Source organism: Protomyctophum parallelum, assembly GCF_964188405.1.
Source record: "Protomyctophum parallelum genome assembly, chromosome: 21".
Taxonomy (NCBI): Eukaryota; Metazoa; Chordata; class Actinopteri; order Myctophiformes; family Myctophidae; genus Protomyctophum; species Protomyctophum parallelum.
This window is the reverse complement of record NC_139713.1, coordinates 1,544,243-1,564,242: the sequence shown is the minus strand read 5'-3', so window position 1 is coordinate 1,564,242 and position 20,000 is coordinate 1,544,243. Positions and strand designations below refer to the sequence as shown.

The 20,000-nt window shown below is 48.4% G+C and overlaps 1 protein-coding gene across 1 annotated transcript in view; it reads right to left on the bottom strand.

Annotated features, from left to right (window-relative positions):
* Window positions 1–20,000, bottom strand: part of ap3b1a (adaptor related protein complex 3 subunit beta 1a) — a 148,190-nt gene that overhangs the window by 87,964 nt on the left and 40,226 nt on the right. The window contains exons 7-8 of the mRNA XM_083794337.1: window positions 3,783–3,965; window positions 3,243–3,398 (exon numbers count right to left, since the gene is read on the bottom strand). Coding sequence (XP_083650463.1) covers window positions 3,243–3,398; window positions 3,783–3,965 — 339 coding nt within the window. The remainder of the gene's footprint in view (window positions 1–3,242; window positions 3,399–3,782; window positions 3,966–20,000) is intronic.

Genomic DNA, 20,000 nt, shown 5'->3' with positions numbered 1-20,000 from the left:
GTCTCGAACATTACACCTAGCTACATGTATTTCATATTTACATGTCTTCTGTGGTCTCTAACATTACACCTAGCTACATGTTTAAGCATTTATTTCATATTGACATGTCTTCTGTGGTCTCTAACATTACACCTAGCTACATGTATTCATATTTACATGTATTCTGTGGTCTCTAACATTACACCTAGCTACATGTATTCATATTTACATGTCTTCTGTGGTCTCTAACATTACACTTAGCTACATGTATTTCATATTTACATGTCTTCTGTGGTCTCTAACATTACACCTAGCTACATGTTTAAGCATTTATTTCATATTCACATGTCTTCTGTGGTCTCTAACATTACACCTAGCTACATGTTTAAGCATTTATTTCATATTTACATGTCTTCTGTGGACTCTAACATTACACCTATAGCTACATGTTTAAGCATTTATTTCATATTTACATGTCTTCTGTGGACTCTAACATTACACCTATAGCTACATGTTTAAGCATTTATTTCATATTTACATGTCTTCTGTGGTCTCTAACATTACACCTAGCTCAATGTATTTCATATTTACATGTCTTCTGTGGTCTCTAACATTACACCTATAGCTACATGTTTAAGCATTTATTTCATATTTACATGTCTTCTGTGGTCTCTAACATTACACCTAGCTACATGTATTTCATATTTACATGTCTTCTGTGGTCTCGAACATTACACCTAGCTACATGTATTTCATATTTACATGTCTTCTGTGGTCTCTAACATTACACCTAGCTACATGTTTAAGCATTTATTTCATATTGACATGTCTTCTGTGGTCTCTAACATTACACCTAGCTACATGTATTCATATTTACATGTATTCTGTGGTCTCTAACATTACACCTAGCTACATGTATTCATATTTACATGTCTTCTGTGGTCTCTAACATTACACTTAGCTACATGTATTTCATATTTACATGTCTTCTGTGGTCTCTAACATTACACCTAGCTACATGTTTAAGCATTTATTTCATATTCACATGTCTTCTGTGGTCTCTAACATTACACCTATAGCTACATGTTTAAGCATTTATTTCATATTTACATGTCTTCTGTGGACTCTAACATTACACCTAGCTTCATGTTTAAGCATTTATTTCATATTTACATGTCTTCTGTGGTCTCTAACATTACACCTAGCTACACGTTTACATTACTATACTAATACTAATTACTAATGAATAGGCTACTAATATTTAGTAATTACTATACTAATACTAATAAATATTACATACATATGGTTAATATAACTATACTAATTCAACATATAAGAATGTCACACATACAGGAGCGGAAACAGCTCCTGTAACAGTGCGTGTGTGACGTGTGTCAGTCGTGAGTCCATGTCAGACACGGAGCTATATGAAGATTGAAGACACCAGCCCCTCCCCCTCCCCTCCCCCCTCCCCCCTCCCCTCCCCCCCTCTCCTCTCCTCTCCTCTCCTCTCCTCTCCTCTCCTCTCCTCTCCTCTCCTCTCCCCTCTCTACTACTCAAATACCCTAGGCCACAGTATTTCCACATTCGTTCCAGAGGAGCCACTTTGCATATTACTGTCGTAGCGAAAAAATTGCCGATCTACAAGCTCAAAACGCGACTCAGCGTTAGCCGATCTACAAGCGTTTTGAGCTTGCAGATTGGCTATTTTTTGCTAAGTTTGAATATAAATCCTGAAACCGCGGACCGCGAGTGACTCACAACAGTGCTTCTACTCTGTAACAGAGGTGTGGTGTCTCTGTACCAGAGGTGTGGTTTCTCTGTAACAGAGGTGTGGTGTCTCTGTAACAGAGGTGTGGTGTCTCTACTCTACTCTGTAACAGAGGTGTGGTGTCTCTACTCGACTCTGTAACAGAGGTGTGTGTGTCTCTACTCTACTCTGTACCAGAGGTGTGGTGTCTCTGTAACAGAGGTGTGGTGTCTCTGTAACAGAGGTGTGGTGTCTCTGTAACAGAGGTGTGGTGTCTCTGCTCTACTCTGTAACAGAGGTGTGTGTGTCTCTACTCTACTCTGTAACAGAGGTGTGTGTGTCTCTACTCTACTCTGTAACAGAGGTGTGGTGTCTCTGTAACAGAGGTGTGGTGTCTCTGTAACAGAGGTGTGGTGTCTCTGCTCTACTCTGTAACAGAGGTGTGTGTGTCTCTACTCTACTCTGTAACAGAGGTGTGGTGTCTCTACTCGACTCTGTAACAGAGGTGTGTGTGTCTCTACTCTACTCTGTAACAGAGGTGTGTGTGTCTCTGTAACAGAGGTGTGGTGTCTCTGTAACAGAGGTGTGGTGTCTCTGTAACAGAGGTGTGGTGTCTCTACTCTACTCTGTAACAGAGGTGTGGTGTCTCTACTCTACTCTGTAACAGAGGTGTGTGTGTCTCTACTCTACTCTGTAACAGAGGTGTGGTGTCTCTGTAACAGAGGTGTGGTGTCTCTACTCTACTCTGTAACAGGTGTGTGTGTCTCTACTCTACTCTGTAACAGAGGTGTGGTGTCTCTGTAACAGAGGTGTGGTGTCTCTGTAACAGAGGTGTGGTGTCTCTGTACCAGAGGTGTGGTGTCTCTGTAACAGAGGTGTGGTGTCTCTGTAACAGAGGTGTGGTGTCTCTGTAACAGAGGTGTGGTGTCTCTGTAACAGAGGTGTGGTGTCTCTGTAACAGAGGTGTGGTGTCTGTACTCACAGCAGTGTTCCTGCTCTGTAACAGAGGTGTGGTGTCTCTGTAACAGAGGTGTGGTGTCTCTGTAACAGAGGTGTGGTGTCTCTGTAACAGAGGTGTGGTGTCTCTGTACCAGAGGTGTGGTGTCTCTGTACCAGAGGTGTGGTGTCTCTGTAACAGAGGTGTGGTGTCTCTGTAACAGAGGTGTGGTGTCTCTGTAACAGAGGTGTGGTGTCTCTGTAACAGAGGTGTGGTGTCTGTACTCACAGCAGTGTTCCTGCTCTGTAACAGAGGTGTGGTGTCTCTGTAAAAGATTTGTGGTGTCTCTGTAACAGAGGTGTGGTGTCTCTGTAACAGAGGTGTGGTGTCTCTGTAACAGAGGTGTGGTGTCTGTACTCACAGCAGTGTTCCTGCTCTGTAACAGAGGTGTGGTGTCTCTGTAACAGATTTGTGGTGTCTCTGTAACAGAGGTGTGGTGTCTCTGTAACAGAGGTGTGGTGTCTCTGTAACAGAGGTGTGGTGTCTCTGTAACAGAGGTGTGGTGTCTGTACTCACAGCAGTGTTCCTGCTCTGTAACAGCGGTTTGGTGTTTCTCAGCAGCAGGCGGTGGTCAGGGTCCATCACGTACGGCTTTGATGATGATGATGTCACTTCCTGTTTGTCATCGTCTGACTCGTAGAACGCCTTGTCGTTGTCCTCGAATGTAGCGCCCTGAAATGTTCACGCACGCACACGCACACACACACGCACACACACACACACACACACACTTATTTAAAGACGTTTTAAGCGTCGTACGAAGCCAACTCGAGTCGTGACTAATCATGACAACAAACACAATATTTTGGACCAAACAAATAATTACAAAGAAGAAAAACAACAACATAAAAAGTGTTGTTTAATCTGCCGTTTTTCTTTTCCTACTTTCGTGTAGTGTACGTGTGTGTGTGTGTGTGTGTGTGTGTGTGTGTGTGTGTGTGTGTGTGTGTGTGTGTGTGTGTGTGTGTGTGTGTGTGTGTGTGTGTGTGTGTGCGCGCGTGCATGCGCGCGCGTGTGTGTGTGTGCGTGTGCGTGTGTGTGCGTGTGTATGCGTACCTCGGTCCAGGGGCTAGTGAACTGCGTCCTAGCGTAGCGTGTTAGCATGCTGATGATGACCACCTGGCCCCACTCCTCCACGTCCACCAGCAGGTTGACCAGCTTACGGTAGTTCTTGTGGATCAGGTCGATGCGCTCTGGACACACCTCCTCGAATGACATCACCACGCTGCCTGCCACCAGCTGGACAGACAGACAGGCAGGCAGAGAGACAGGCAGGCAGACAGATATAGAGATAGGCAGAGAGACAGACACATAATTACTACACAATCGCCCCTTTTGCCATGATGTTTTGCATAATTGATTGATTGATTGATTGATTGATTGATTGATTGAACATTTCAGTCGTTCTTGGGTAATTAGGCCTTTGTAAAACCCCACCCCCAAAAAGCATAACGTCATGTCTGTGTTGTTGAACACACACACAGCTTAACGTCATGGCTGTGTTGTTGAACACACACACACACAGCTTAACGTCATGGCTGTGTTGTTGAACACACACACACAGCTTAACGTCATGGCTGTGTTGTTGAACACACACACAGCTTAACGTCATGTATGTGTTGTTGAACACACACACAGCTTAACGTCATGGCTGTGTTGTTGAACACACACACACACAGCTTAACGTCATGGCTGTGTTGTTGAACACACACACAGCTTAACGTCATGGCTGTGTTGTTGAACACACACACAGCTTAACGTCATGGCTGTGTTGTTGAACACACACACAAAGCTTAACGTCATGGCTGTGTTGTTGAACACACACACAGCTTAACGTCATGGCTGTGTTGTTGAACACACACAGCTTAACGTCATGGCTGTGTTGTTGAACACACACACAGCTTAACGTCATGGCTGAGTTGTTGAACACACACACACAGCTTAACGTCATGGCTGTGTTGTTGAACACACACACACACACACACACAGCTTAACGTCATGGCTGTGTTGTTGAACACACACACATCTTAACGTCATGGCTGTGTTGTTGAACACACACACAGCTTAACGTCATGGCTGTGTTGTTGAACACACACACACACACACAGCTTAACGTCATGGCTGTGTTGTTGAACACACACACACACACACACACACACAGCTTAACGTCATGGCTGTGTTGTTGAACACACACACACAGCTTAACGTCATGGCTGTGTTGTTGAACACACACACAGCTTAACGTCATGGCTGTGTTGTTGAACACACACACACAGCTTAACGTCATGGCTGTGTTGTTGAACACACACACACAGCTTAACGTCATGGCTGTGTTGTTGAACACACACACAGCTTAACGTCATGGCTGTGTTGTTGAACACACACACACACAGCTTAACGTCATGGCTGTGTTGTTGAACACACACAGCTTAACGTCATGGCTGTGTTGTTGAACACACACAGCTTAACGTCATGGCTGTGTTGTTGAACACACACACAGCTTAACGTCATGGCTGTGTTGTTGAACACACACACACAGCTTAACGTCATGGCTGTGTTGTTGAACACACACACAGCTTAACATCCTTTGCAGAGAGTGTGAATGTTACTTTGATGTCTTATGTGTGTGTGTGTGTGTGTGTGTGTGTGTGTGTGTGTGTGTGTGTGTGTGTGTGTGTGTGTGTGTGTGTGTGTGTGTGTGTGTGCGCGTGCGTGTGTGTGTGTCATGTTGTAGACCATGAGCATTCTTCTCCACCAACTTCCCCCATTAGACACAGCCTTGAAGGTAAAACACACAATATGGCGCACACACACACACACACACACACACACACACACACGGTAAACTACATGGGCCATCAACAAGGCTGACAGCCAGCCTATTATCTGGGCCGCGTTGACAAGTCCGTAATGGAAATATCACACTAAGCAAATGGTTCCTCTAACGCCTTTAGACCCAGATTATATAAATTAATAAAAAGCCTCTAAATAATCCTAAAACCTTCCTGGAAAACACTCTTTATCGCGTCAAGGACCCCCAAAAATGATCTGTATTTGTATCTGAGAAAATGTCGTTCCAGGGACCCCCCCCCCTCCCTCCCTCCCAGAAGCAAAGATTTGAGTTAAAAAACGTTCGCTCAGAAATAATATAATAAATTCAAAGATTTGCGCTACATTTTCACGATTTTCAGAGACAAAAGAAAATAGCAGATCTATAAGTTCGTAGCGCGGCTTGTACCTCGTGGCGCAGCTTGTAGCTCTGCTATTTTTTTCCAACAGCTAAAGCATAACATAACGCTTAAAAAACACCTAAAGGGTCTTCCCCGTCCTGAATGGGTTAACCCATTCTGACCTGAGATCAGATTCATACGAGGTTTCCACTAGTGGACACACACTGGTCTGATTAACCCATTCTGACCTGAGATCAGATTAAAAAAAAAAAAAAGTCAGTCGTTCTTCGATTAAAAATAGCAGACCTACAAGCTCGTAGCGCGCCACCAAGTGGCGCGCTACGAGCTTGTAGATCTGCTATTTTTCAATAGCTAAAGCTTAGCATGATGCGAACACCAAAACGGGTTCCCGTTCAGGATGGGTTAATAACAATAAATTTCCTATAAAATCACGGAGGGGGAGGGCGGGGAGTGGGAGGGGGGGGGGGGGGGTGGCAGAGGCCCCAAAGCGTTTCCTTTGCATCTTTTTTTCTCATGAATCCCAATTAGCCCGTTGAGACCTGGAACTCGCCTGGGTCGCCTGCTCTGCTTTGAACCTCGTTTAACCCTTATTAGTGGAGAACTTTAGCTGTTGACAAAAGAAAACAGCAGATCTACAAGATCGTAGCGCGGCACTGTTTTTTTATTTGTTTTTCTTTTAATGACAACGTGTGCAAATCTTTTGATATATTATTCTTTCACAGCAAACGTTTTTAACTCAAATTTGCTTCTGGGTGCGAGGGGGGCTGGAACAACAAATTATCAGATGGGAGTCCCTGGAACAACATATTATCAGATGGGGGTCCCTGGAACAACATATTATCAGATGGGGGTCCCTGGAACAACATATTATCAGATGGGGGTCCCTGGAACAACATATTATCAGATGGGGGTCACTGGAACAACATATTATCAGATGGGGGTCCATGGAACAACATATTATCAGATGGGGGTCCATGGAACAACATATTATCAGATGGGGGTCACTGGAACAACATATTTTCAGATGGGGGTCCCTGGAACAACATATTATCAGATGGGGGGGGGTCCGCGGCCGATTACAGATAATTCTGGGGGTCCTTGATATTATAGTTGACAAATAGTTTCAGAACCACTGATTATAGATAGATATATATATTATAGAAACATGAGGTTTTATCAGAAAACGAAGAGACACATTTTCTACAATCTGTTCTCGGGTCCCGAAGGGTTAGAGCGGTTTCCTGTGGTGGTGGGGGGGGGGGGGGGGGAGAGAGGGGGGGAGCAGAGAGGGGGGGAGGGGGGAGGAGAGAGGGGGAGGAGAGAGGGGGGGGAGGGGGAGGAGAGAGGGGGGGCAGAGTGCTGGCTCATCACGGCCCGAGCAAGCGCCCGGCGCGCTTTGATTGATGTCCCGTGGTAGGGGGGGGGGGGGGGGGGGGGGACTATCCACGCTGGTACGGCACAGAAACCTTAGATCTCCACATTTATTTAGTTTATTTTCATTTTTTTTCTAATTTTTTTATCCTCCAAATGTTAATCCCTTATATTAGCACCACCTGACAGAATAGCCCAGCACACAATGTGTTAATGGGCGTGTCACCTGGCCCCACCTTCTCATTTCAGTGTTGCGGTCGGTGCAGACAGAGAGAGAGAGAGAGAGAGAGAGAGACACACAGGGAGAGAGGGAGGGTGCGGTGGGCGGGCATGGATCATTCATCTTGTAATGGAGGATAATAGATTGGTCTCCTCTGTAAACACCATCCAGGTGTCACAGCGGCACGTCGTTAGCACGTTTAGCACGTTAGCTTCAATACAACTGGCTGGACTGGACAGTTTAACACGGAGGGTTAAATCAGTACCCTAGCCCGCCAAACCTCCGTTCGCTATCCAGGGTTTACATTCATCGCATCGTCAGCCGCCGTTCGTTAGCGTAACGCTCACAAGTGGGACACCTAGTGGCCGCGGCCTGCATTGAAAGCACTAGTGTCTCAGAAACGACATTGAGGGGGCAGTTTCTGGCCCGGACAAGCGTTTTTCAACGGCCTGTAGGAGGCGCTGTGATACTCAACGGCCTGTAGGAGGCGCTGTGATACTCAACAGCCTGTAGGAGGCGCTGTGATACTCAACGGCCTGTAGGAGGCGCTGTGATACTCAGCCTGTAGGAGGCGCTGTGATACTCAGCCTGTAGGAGGCGCTGTGATACTCAGCCTGTAGGAGGCGCTGTGATACTCAACGGCCTGTAGGAGGCGCTGTGATACTCAACGGCCTGTAGGAGGCGCTGTGATACTCCTCCATTAGAGATCGTATTAATGCAAACTAGATTCAACGTACTCAACCCTGCACACATTCTAAATATGCCCCCGAAATAGTGTACTGAGCAAATGGACCACCTTCAATAATAATGATAATTATAGTCTTTATTGTCTCCACATCATATATTTTCTTTGTCATGGACACTTGTACAGAACATTAATAATTCTACTCGAGTTGGAAGCATTAAGACCCATTTTAACCCTCAATGGCTTCCTTTCTGAAAAATAACATCATTGTAAAAAGATGCACGCGTTTAGATATTCTATTTACAATGAGAAGCGGACGGGAGGACGGGAGGAATATGAACACCTAATGATGTACAGTATGTCATAGATCACATCACTGATCCTGTCTCGCTTTATCGCACGTAGGCTACGCTATCGCAAACATAGCCGATTTATCCCCCAAAAAGCATGCTTTTCTTTCTTCCCACTATGGATGGAAATGGAACTCCGTTGGTTAAACCACCCTCGACATGTGAATGACATTTGAGCTGTATTGAATATTCCTTTGGTGAAAACAGGCCGATGTGAAAAGGGTTGATATGTTCATCCTATAGTAGGAAAGGGTTGATATGTTCATCCTATAGTAGGAAAGGGTTGATATGTTCATCCTATAGTAGGAAAGGGTTGATATGTTCATCCTATAGTAGGAAAGGGTTGATATGTTCATCCTATAGTAGGAAAGGGTTGATATGTTCATCCTATAGTAGGAAAGGGTTGATATGTTCATCCTATAGTAGCAAAGGGTTGATATGTTCATATCCTATAGTAGGAAAGGGTTGATATGTTCATCCTATAGTAGGAAAGGGTTGATATGTTCCTCAGCCTATAGTAGGAAAGGGTTGATATGTTCATCCTATAGTAGGAAAGGGTTGATATGTTCCTATCCTATAGTAGGAAAGGGTTGATATGTTCCTATCCTATAGTAGGAAAGGGTTGATATGTTCATCCTATAGTAGGAAAGGGTTGATATGTTCCTCATCCTATAGTAGGAAAGGGTTGATATGTTCATCCTATAGTAGGAAAGGGTTGATATGTTCCTATCCTATAGTAGGAAAGGGTTGATATGTTCCTCATCCTATAGTAGGAAAGGGTTGATATGTTCATCCTATAGTAGGAAAGGGTTGATATGTTCCTATCCTATAGTAGGAAAGGGTTGATATGTTCCTATCCTATAGTAGGAAAGGGTTGATATGTTCCTCATCCTATAGTAGCAAAGGGTTGATATGTTCCTCATCATATAGTAGGAAAGGGTTGATATGTTCCTATCCTATAGTAGGAAAGGGTTGATATGTTCCTCATCCTATAGTAGGAAAGGGTTGATATGTTCATCCTATAGTAGGAAAGGGTTGATATGTTCATCCTATAGTAGGAAAGGGTTGATATGTTCATCATATAGTAGCAAAGGGTTGATATGTTCATCCTATAGTAGGAAAGGGTTGATATGTTCATCCTATAGTAGCAAAGGGTTGATATGTTCATCCTATAGTAGGAAAGGGTTGATATGTTCATCCTATAGTAGGAAAGGGTTGATATGTTCCTATCCTATAGTAGGAAAGGGTTGATATGTTCATCCTATAGTAGGAAAGGGTTGATATGTTCCTCATCCTATAGTAGGAAAGGGTTGATATGTTCCTATCCTATAGTAGGAAAGGGTTGATATGTTCCTCATCCTATAGTAGGAAAGGGTTGATATGTTCCTCATCCTATAGTAGGAAAGGGTTGATATGTTCATCCTATAGTAGGAAAGGGTTGATATGTTCATCCTATAGTAGGAAAGGGTTGATATGTTCCTATCCTATAGTAGGAAAGGGTTGATATGTTCATCCTATAGTAGGAAAGGGTTGATATGTTCCTATCCTATAGTAGGAAAGGGTTGATATGTTCATCCTATAGTAGGAAAGGGTTGATATGTTCCTATCCTATAGTAGGAAAGGGTTGATATGTGCCTCATCCTATAGTAGGAAAGGGTTGATATGTTCCTATCCTATAGTAGGAAAGGGTTGATATGTTCATCCTATAGTAGGAAAGGGTTGATATGTTCCTATCCTATAGTAGGAAAGGGTTGATATGTTCCTATCATATAGTAGGAAAGGGTTGATATGTTCATCCTATAGTAGGAAAGGGTTGATATGTTCCTCATCCTATAGTAGGAAAGGGTTGATATGTTCATCCTATAGTAGGAAAGGGTTGATATGTTCCTATCCTATAGTAGGAAAGGGTTGATATGTTCATCCTATAGTAGGAAAGGGTTGATATGTTCCTATCCTATAGTAGGAAAGGGTTGATATGTTCCTCATCCTATAGTAGGAAAGGGTTGATATGTTCCTATCCTATAGTAGGAAAGGGTTGATATGTTCATCCTATAGTAGGAAAGGGTTGATATGTTCATCCTATAGTAGGAAAGGGTTGATATGTTCCTATCCTATAGTAGGAAAGGGTTGATATGTTCCTCATCCTATAGTAGGAAAGGGTTGATATGTTCATCCTATAGTAGGAAAGGGTTGATATGTTCCTATCCTATAGTAGGAAAGGGTTGATATGTTCATCCTATAGTAGGAAAGGGTTGATATGTTCATCCTATAGTAGGAAAGGGTTGATATGTTCCTCATCCTATAGTAGGAAAGGGTTGATATGTTCATCCTATAGTAGGAAAGGGTTGATATGTTCCTATCCTATAGTAGGAAAGGGTTGATATGTTCCTCATCCTATAGTAGGAAAGGGTTGATATGTTCCTATCCTATAGTAGGAAAGGGTTGATATGTTCATCCTATAGTAGGAAAGGGTTGATATGTTCATCCTATAGTAGGAAAGGGTTGATATGTTCATCCTATAGTAGGAAAGGGTTGATATGTTCCTATCCTATAGTAGGAAAGGGTTGATATGTTCATCCTATAGTAGGAAAGGGTTGATATGTTCCTATCCTATAGTAGGAAAGGGTTGATATGTTCCTCATCCTATAGTAGGAAAGGGTTGATATGTTCCTCATCCTATAGTAGGAAAGGGTTGATATGTTCCTATCCTATAGTAGGAAAGGGTTGATATGTTCCTCATCCTATAGTAGGAAAGGGTTGATATGTTCCTCATCCTATAGTAGCAAAGGGTTGATATGTTCCTATCCTATAGTAGGAAAGGGTTGATATGTTCCTCATCCTATAGTAGGAAAGGGTTGATATGTTCCTATCCTATAGTAGGAAAGGGTTGATATGTTCATATCCTATAGTAGGAAAGGGTTGATATGTTCATCCTATAGTAGCAAAGGGTTGATATGTTCCTATCCTATAGTAGGAAAGGGTTGATATGTTCCTCATCCTATAGTAGCAAAGGGTTGATATGTTCCTATCCTATAGTAGGAAAGGGTTGATATGTTCCTCATCCTATAGTAGGAAAGGGTTGATATGTTCCTCATCCTATAGTAGGAAAGGGTTGATATGTTCCTATCCTATAGTAGGAAAGGGTTGATATGTTCCTATCCTATAGTAGGAAAGGGTTGATATGTTCCTATCCTATAGTAGGAAAGGGTTGATATGTTCCTCATCCTATAGTAGGAAAGGGTTGATATGTTCATCCTATAGTAGGAAAGGGTTGATATGTTCATCCTATAGTAGGAAAGGGTTGATATGTTCCTATCCTATAGTAGCAAAGGGTTGATATGTCCCTATCCTATAGTAGCAAAGGGTTGATATGTTCCTCATCCTATAGTAGCAAAGGGTTGATATGTTCATCCTATAGTAGGAAAGGGTTGATATGTTCATCCTATAGTAGGAAAGGGTTGATATGTTCCTCATCCTATAGTAGGAAAGGGTTGATATGTTCATCCTATAGTAGGAAAGGGTTGATATGTTCCTCAGCCTATAGTAGGAAAGGGTTGATATGTTCATCCTATAGTAGGAAAGGGTTGATATGTTCATCCTATAGTAGGAAAGGGTTGATATGTTCATCCTATAGTAGGAAAGGGTTGATATGTTCATCCTATAGTAGGAAAGGGTTGATATGTTCCTATCCTATAGTAGGAAAGGGTTGATATGTTCATCCTATAGTAGGAAAGGGTTGATATGTTCCTCATCCTATAGTAGGAAAGGGTTGATATGTCCCTCATCCTATAGTAGGAAAGGGTTGATATGTTCCTCATCCTATAGTAGGAAAGGGTTGATATGTTCATCCTATAGTAGGAAAGGGTTGATATGTTCATCATCCTATAGTAGGAAAGGGTTGATATGTTCCTATCCTATAGTAGGAAAGGGTTGATATGTTCATCCTATAGTAGGAAAGGGTTGATATGTTCCTCATCCTATAGTAGGAAAGGGTTGATATGTTCCTATCCTATAGTAGGAAAGGGTTGATATGTTCCTATCCTATAGTAGGAAAGGGTTGATATGTTCCTATCCTATAGTAGGAAAGGGTTGATATGTTCCTATCCTATAGTAGGAAAGGGTTGATATGTTCCTATCCTATAGTAGGAAAGGGTTGATATGTTCATCCTATAGTAGGAAAGGGTTGATATGTTCATCCTATAGTAGGAAAGGGTTGATATGTTCATCCTATAGTAGGAAAGGGTTGATATGTTCATCCTATAGTAGGAAAGGGTTGATATGTTCCTCATCCTATAGTAGGAAAGGGTTGATATGTTCATCCTATAGTAGGAAAGGGTTGATATGTTCCTCATCCTATAGTAGGAAAGGGTTGATATGTTCCTCATCCTATAGTAGGAAAGGGTTGATATGTTCCTATCCTATAGTAGGAAAGGGTTGATATGTTCCTCATCCTATAGTAGGAAAGGGTTGATATGTTCCTCATCCTATAGTAGGAAAGGGTTGATATGTTCCTATCCTATAGTAGGAAAGGGTTGATATGTTCCTCATCCTATAGTAGGAAAGGGTTGATATGTTCCTATCCTATAGTAGGAAAGGGTTGATATGTTCATCCTATAGTAGGAAAGGGTTGATATGTTCCTATCCTATAGTAGGAAAGGGTTGATATGTTCCTATCCTATAGTAGGAAAGGGTTGATATGTTCCTATCCTATAGTAGGAAAGGGTTGATATGTTCCTATCCTATAGTAGGAAAGGGTTGATATGTTCCTATCCTATAGTAGGAAAGGGTTGATATGTTCATCCTATAGTAGGAAAGGGTTGATATGTTCCTATCCTATAGTAGGAAAGGGTTGATATGTTCATCCTATAGTAGGAAAGGGTTGGTATGTTCATCCTATAGTAGGAAAGGGTTGATATGTTCCTCATCCTATAGTAGGAAAGGGTTGATATGTTTCTCATCCTATAGTAGGAAAGGGTTGATATGTTCATCCTATAGTAGGAAAGGGTTGATATGTTCCTATCCTATAGTAGGAAAGGGTTGATATGTTCCTATCCTATAGTAGGAAAGGGTTGATATGTTCCTCATCCTATAGTAGGAAAGGGTTGATATGTTCCTCATCCTATAGTAGGAAAGGGTTGATATGTTCCTCATCCTATAGTAGGAAAGGGTTGATATGTTCCTATCCTATAGTAGGAAAGGGTTGATATGTGCCTCATCCTATAGTAGGAAAGGGTTGATATGTTCCTATCCTATAGTAGGAAAGGGTTGATATGTTCATCCTATAGTAGGAAAGGGTTGATATGTTCATCCTATAGTAGGAAAGGGTTGATATGTTCCTATCCTATAGTAGGAAAGGGTTGATATGTTCCTATCCTATAGTAGGAAAGGGTTGATATGTTCCTCAGCCTATAGTAGGAAAGGGTTGATATGTTCATCCTATAGTAGGAAAGGGTTGATATGTTCATCCTATAGTAGGAAAGGGTTGATATGTTCCTCATCCTATAGTAGGAAAGGGTTGATATGTTCATCCTATAGTAGGAAAGGGTTGATATGTTCCTATCCTATAGTAGGAAAGGGTTGATATGTTCCTATCCTATAGTAGGAAAGGGTTGATATGTTCCTATCCTATAGTAGCAAAGGGTTGATATGTTCCTATCCTAGTAGGAAGGTCCGTGAAAGATTTCGCATAGATTAGCTGGTAACGGACGGACACACGGACACACGGACGGACACACGGACGGACACACGGACGGACACACGGACACACGGACGGACACACGGACGGACACACGGACGGACACACGGACGGACAGACGGACGGACACACGGACGGACACACGGACACACGGACGGACAGACGGACGGACACACGGACACACGGACGGACACACGGACGGACACACGGACGGACACACGGACGGACAGACGGACGGACACACGGACGGACACAAGGACACACGGACGGACACACGGACGGACACACGGACACACGGACAGAGTGCAAAACATACTCTCTCCCCACCGATTCCTTCACTGGGTCGCAAGACAAATTGTCAGTGTGAGCTGAAGTCTCTCTCTCTCTGACCCCCCCCCCCCCCCCCCCCCCACAGTGTTAGCTGCAGTGGAAGCGGAGTCATTTGTCTTCGTTAGCATCGGGGGGGGGGCTAAATATGCTCTGCATCTGGTAACCCCCCCCCCCCCCCCCCCGGGTCCTGCGTGCATAATGAGAGCATTACACGCTGTGAATACATAAAGAATATATATACAAAACCAACGTGACATTATGTCCTCCTGTACTCCACAGACACGCTTGGCATTTCAAAACGCTTTGTTTTGTGACCTCTCTGGAGTTACCGGCCTCACACCTCGCCCTCTCACACCTCGCCTCTCACACCTCGCCTCTCACACCTCGCCCCTCGTCCTCTCACACCTCGTCCCTCACACCTCGCCTCTCACACCTCGCCTCTCACACCTCGCCTCTCACACCTCGCCTCTCACACCTCGCCTCTCACACCTCGCCCCTCGCCCTCTCACACCTCGCCCTCTGACACCTCGCCCTCTGACACCTCGCCCCTCGCCCTCTCACACCTCACCTCTCACACCTCGCCCTCTCACACCTCGCCCCTCGCCCTCTCACACCTCGCCCCTCGCCCTCTCGCACCTCGCCCCTCGCCCTCTCACACCTCGCCCTCTCACCCTCTCACACCTCACCTCTCACCCTCTCACACCTCGCCCTCTGACACCTCGCCCCTCGCCCTCTCACACCTCGCCTCTCGCACCTCGCCCTCTCACACCTCGCCCCCTCGCCCCTCGCCCTCTCACACCTCGCCTCTCGCACCTCGCCTCTCGCACCTCGCCCTCTCACACCTCGCCCCTCGCCCTCTCACACCTCGCCTCTCACACCTCGCCCCTCGCCCTCTGACACCTCGCCTCTCGCCCTCTCACACCTCGCTTCTCGCCCTCTCAAACCTCGCCCTCTCACACCTCACCTCTCACACCTCGCCTCTCGCACCTCGCCCCTCGCCCTCTCACACCTCGCCCTCTGACACCTCGCCCCTCGCCCTCTCACACCTCACCTCTCACACCTCGCCCTCTCACACCTCGCCTCTCACACCTCGCCCCTCGCCCTCTCGCACCTCGCCCCTCGCCCTCTCACACCTCGCCCTCTCACTCTCACACCTCACCTCTCACACCTCGCCCTCTCACACCTCGCCCCTCGCCCTCTCACACCTCGCCCTCTCACACCTCGCCCCTCGCCCTCTCACACCTCGCCTCTCGCACCTCGCCCCTCGCCCTCTCACACCTCGCCCTCTGACACCTCGCCCCTCGCCCTCTCACACCTCACCTCTCACACCTCGCCCTCTCACACCTCGCCCCTCGCCCTCTCGCACCTCGCCCCTCGCCCTCTCACACCTCGCCCTCTCACACCTCACCTCTCACACCTCGCCCTCTCACACCTCGCCCCTCGCCCTCTCACACCTCGCCCTCTGACACCTCGCCTCTCGCACCTCGCCTCTCGCACCTCGCCCCTCGCCCTCTCACACCTCGCCTCTCACACCTTGCCCCTCGCCCTCTCACACCTCGCCCTCTGACACCTCGCCTCTCGCACCTCGCCTCTCGCACCTCGCCCCTCGCCCTCTCACACCTCGCCTCTCACACCTTGCCCCTCGCCCTCTCACACCTCGCCCCTCGCCCTCTCACACCTCGCCTCTCACACCTCGCCCCTCGCCCTCTCACACCTCGCCTCTCACACCTCGCCCCTCGCCCTCTCACACCTCGCCTCTCACACCTCGCCCCTCGCCCTCTCACACCTCGCCCTCTCACACCTCACACCTCGCCCTCTCACACCTCGCCCTCTCACACCTCACACCTCGCCCTCTCACACCTCGCCCTCTCACACCTCGCCCTCTCACACCTCGCCCCTCGCCCTCTCACACCTCGCCCCTCGCCCTCTCACACCTCGCCTCTCACACCTCGCCCCTCGCCCTCTCACACCTCGCCCTCTCACACCTCGCCCCTCGCCCTCTCACACCTCGCCCTCTCACACCTCGCCCCTCGCCCTCTCACACCTCGCCCTCTCACACCTCGCCCTCTCACACCTCGCCCCTCGCCCTCTCACACCTCGCCCTCTCGCACCTCGCCCTCTCGCACCTCGCCCTCTCACACCTCGCCCTCTCACACCTCGCCCTCTCGCACCTCGCCCTCTCACACCTCGCCCTCTCACACCTCGCCCCTCGCCCTCTCACACCTCGCCTCTCACACCTTGCCCCTCGCCCTCTCACACCTCGCCCTCTGACACCTCGCCTCTCGCACCTCGCCTCTCGCACCTCGCCCCTCGCCCTCTCACACCTCGCCTCTCACACCTTGCCCCTCGCCCTCTCACACCTCGCCCCTCGCCCTCTCACACCTCGCCTCTCACACCTCGCCCCTCGCCCTCTCACACCTCGCCTCTCACACCTCGCCCCTCGCCCTCTCACACCTCGCCCTCTCGCACCTCGCCCTCTCGCACCTCGCCCTCTCACACCTCGCCCTCTCACACCTCGCCCTCTCACACCTCGCCTCTCACACCTCGCCCCTCGCCCTCTCACACCTCGCCCTCTCACACCTCGCCCCTCGCCCTCTCACACCTCGCCCTCTCGCACCTCGCCCTCTCGCACCTCGCCCTCTCACACCTCGCCCTCTCACACCTCGCCCTCTCGCACCTCGCCCTCTCACACCTCGCCCTCTCACACCTCGCCCCTCGCCCTCTCACACCTCGCCTCTCACACCTTGCCCCTCGCCCTCTCACACCTCGCCCTCTGACACCTCGCCTCTCGCACCTCGCCTCTCGCACCTCGCCCCTCGCCCTCTCACACCTCGCCTCTCACACCTTGCCCCTCGCCCTCTCACACCTCGCCCCTCGCCCTCTCACACCTCGCCTCTCACACCTCGCCCCTCGCCCTCTCACACCTCGCCTCTCACACCTCGCCCCTCGCCCTCTCACACCTCGCCTCTCACACCTCGCCCCTCGCCCTCTCACACCTCGCCCTCTCACACCTCACACCTCGCCCTCTCACACCTCGCCCTCTCACACCTCACACCTCGCCCTCTCACACCTCGCCTCTCACACCTCGCCCCTCGCCCTCTTACACCTCGCCTCTCACACCTCGCCCCTCGCCCTCTCACACCTCGCCCTCTCACACCTCGCCCCTCGCCCTCTCACACCTCGCCCCTCGCCCTCTCACACCTCGCCTCTCACACCTCGCCCCTCGCCCTCTCACACCTCGCCCTCTCACACCTCGCCCCTCGCCCTCTCACACCTCGCCCTCTCACACCTCGCCCCTCGCCCTCTCACACCTCGCCCTCTCACACCTCGCCCTCTCACACCTCGCCCCTCGCCCTCTCACACCTCGCCCTCTCGCACCTCGCCCTCTCGCACCTCGCCCTCTCACACCTCGCCCTCTCACACCTCGCCCTCTCGCACCTCGCCCTCTCACACCTCGCCCTCTCACACCTCGCCCCTCGCCCTCTCACACCTCGCCTCTCGCCCTCTCACACCTCGCCCTCTCACACCTCGCCCCTCGCCCTCTCACACCTCGCCCTCTCACACCTCGCCCTCTCACACCTCGCCCCTCGCCCTCTCACACCTCGCCTCTCACACCTCGCCCCTCGCCCTCTCACACCTCACCTCTCACACCTCGCCCTCTCACACCTCGCCCCTCGCCCTCTCACACCTCGCCCTCTCACACCTCGCCCTCTCACACCTCGCCCCTCGCCCTCTCACACCTCGCCCTCTCGCACCTCGCCCTCTCGCACCTCGCCCTCTCACACCTCGCTCCTCGCCCTCTCACACCTCGCCCTCTCACACCTCGCCTCTCGCCCTCTCACACCTCGCCCTCTCACACCTCGCCCCTCGCCCTCTCACACCTCGCCCCTCGCCCTCTCACACCTCGCCCTCTCACACCTCGCCCTCTCGCACCTCGCCCTCTCACACCTCGCCCCTCGCCCTCTCACACCTCACCTCTCACACCTCGCCCTCTCACACCTCGCCCCTCGCCCGCTCACACCTCGCCCTCTCACACCTCGCCCTCTCACACCTCGCCCCTCGCCCTCTCACACCTCGCCCTCTCACACCTCGCCCTCTCACACCTCGCCCCTCGCCCTCTAACACCTCGCCCTCTCGCACCTCGCCCTCTCACACCTCGCCCTCTCGCACCTCGCCCTCTCACACCTCGCCCTCTCACACCTCGCCCCTCGCCCTCTCGCACCTCGCCCTCTCGCACCTCGCCCTCTCGCACCTCGCCCTCTCACACCTCGCCCTCTCACACCTCGCCCTCTCACACCTCGCCTCTCACACCTCGCCCTCTCACACCTCGCCTCTCACACCTCGCCCCTCGCCCTCTCACACCTCGCCTCTCGCCCTCTCACACCTCGCCCTCTCACACCTCGCCCCTCGCCCTCTCACACCTCGCCTCTCGCCCTCTCACACCTCGCCCCCTCACACCTCGCCCCTCGCCCTCTCACACCTCTCCATAGAAGACATGACATGACTTTGTCACATTTGGGTTAATTATTCCTATTGCACTGCATGCTGTCACCTTTATGCCTCAAAATAACTTGTTTCTATTGAAAAACACCATTTCATGTATTACCACATGGGATTTTATCCAGCCCAATGTGTCTCTGTGACGCAATCTGCATCCAAAGATGTTCCTAGAAGCTTTGTCATTGGTCGGAAAAGAAAACCCCAGTCGCAATGACTAACCAATCAGGAAGCAGACAGGTAAATCGACCAATGACCCAAAAGAAAGGTAATTAAAATGTTTGACATATTATTGCTTATAGCAAGTAAGTAAGTAAGTAAGTTAAGTGCAATATGGTGTTGTGTAATAACAGGAAGCTTTAAGGTAAGTTAAGATAAGTTAAGTGCAACATGGTGTTGTGTGATAACAGGAAGCGTTCTAGCTTTTGACCGGGGTGTCATCCAGTGGCTGGAATATTACATTACAGGACAACAAATAAATCCAATTGAAACAGAAAGGACAGCAGATCAACACGCTACGAGCTTGTAGATCTGCTATTTCCATTACCCGCAGTGCAGTCAGTTACATAGGGCTTGTACATCTGCTATTCCCATTGCCCACTGTGTGGTGAATTACATAGGGCTTGTAGATCTGCTATTCCCATTGCCCACTGTGTGGTGAATTACATAGGGCTTGTAGATCTGCTATTCCCATTGCCCACTGTGTGGTGAATTACATAGGGCTTGTAGATCTGCTATTCCCATTGCCCACTGTGTGGTGAATTACATAGGGCTTGTAGATCTGCTATTCCCATTGCCCACTGTGTGGTGAATTACATATGGCTTGTACATCTGCTATTCCCATTGCCCACTGTGTGGTGAATTGCATATGGCTTGTAGATCTGCTATTCCCATTGCCCACTGTGTGGTGAATTGCATATGGCTTGTAGATCTGC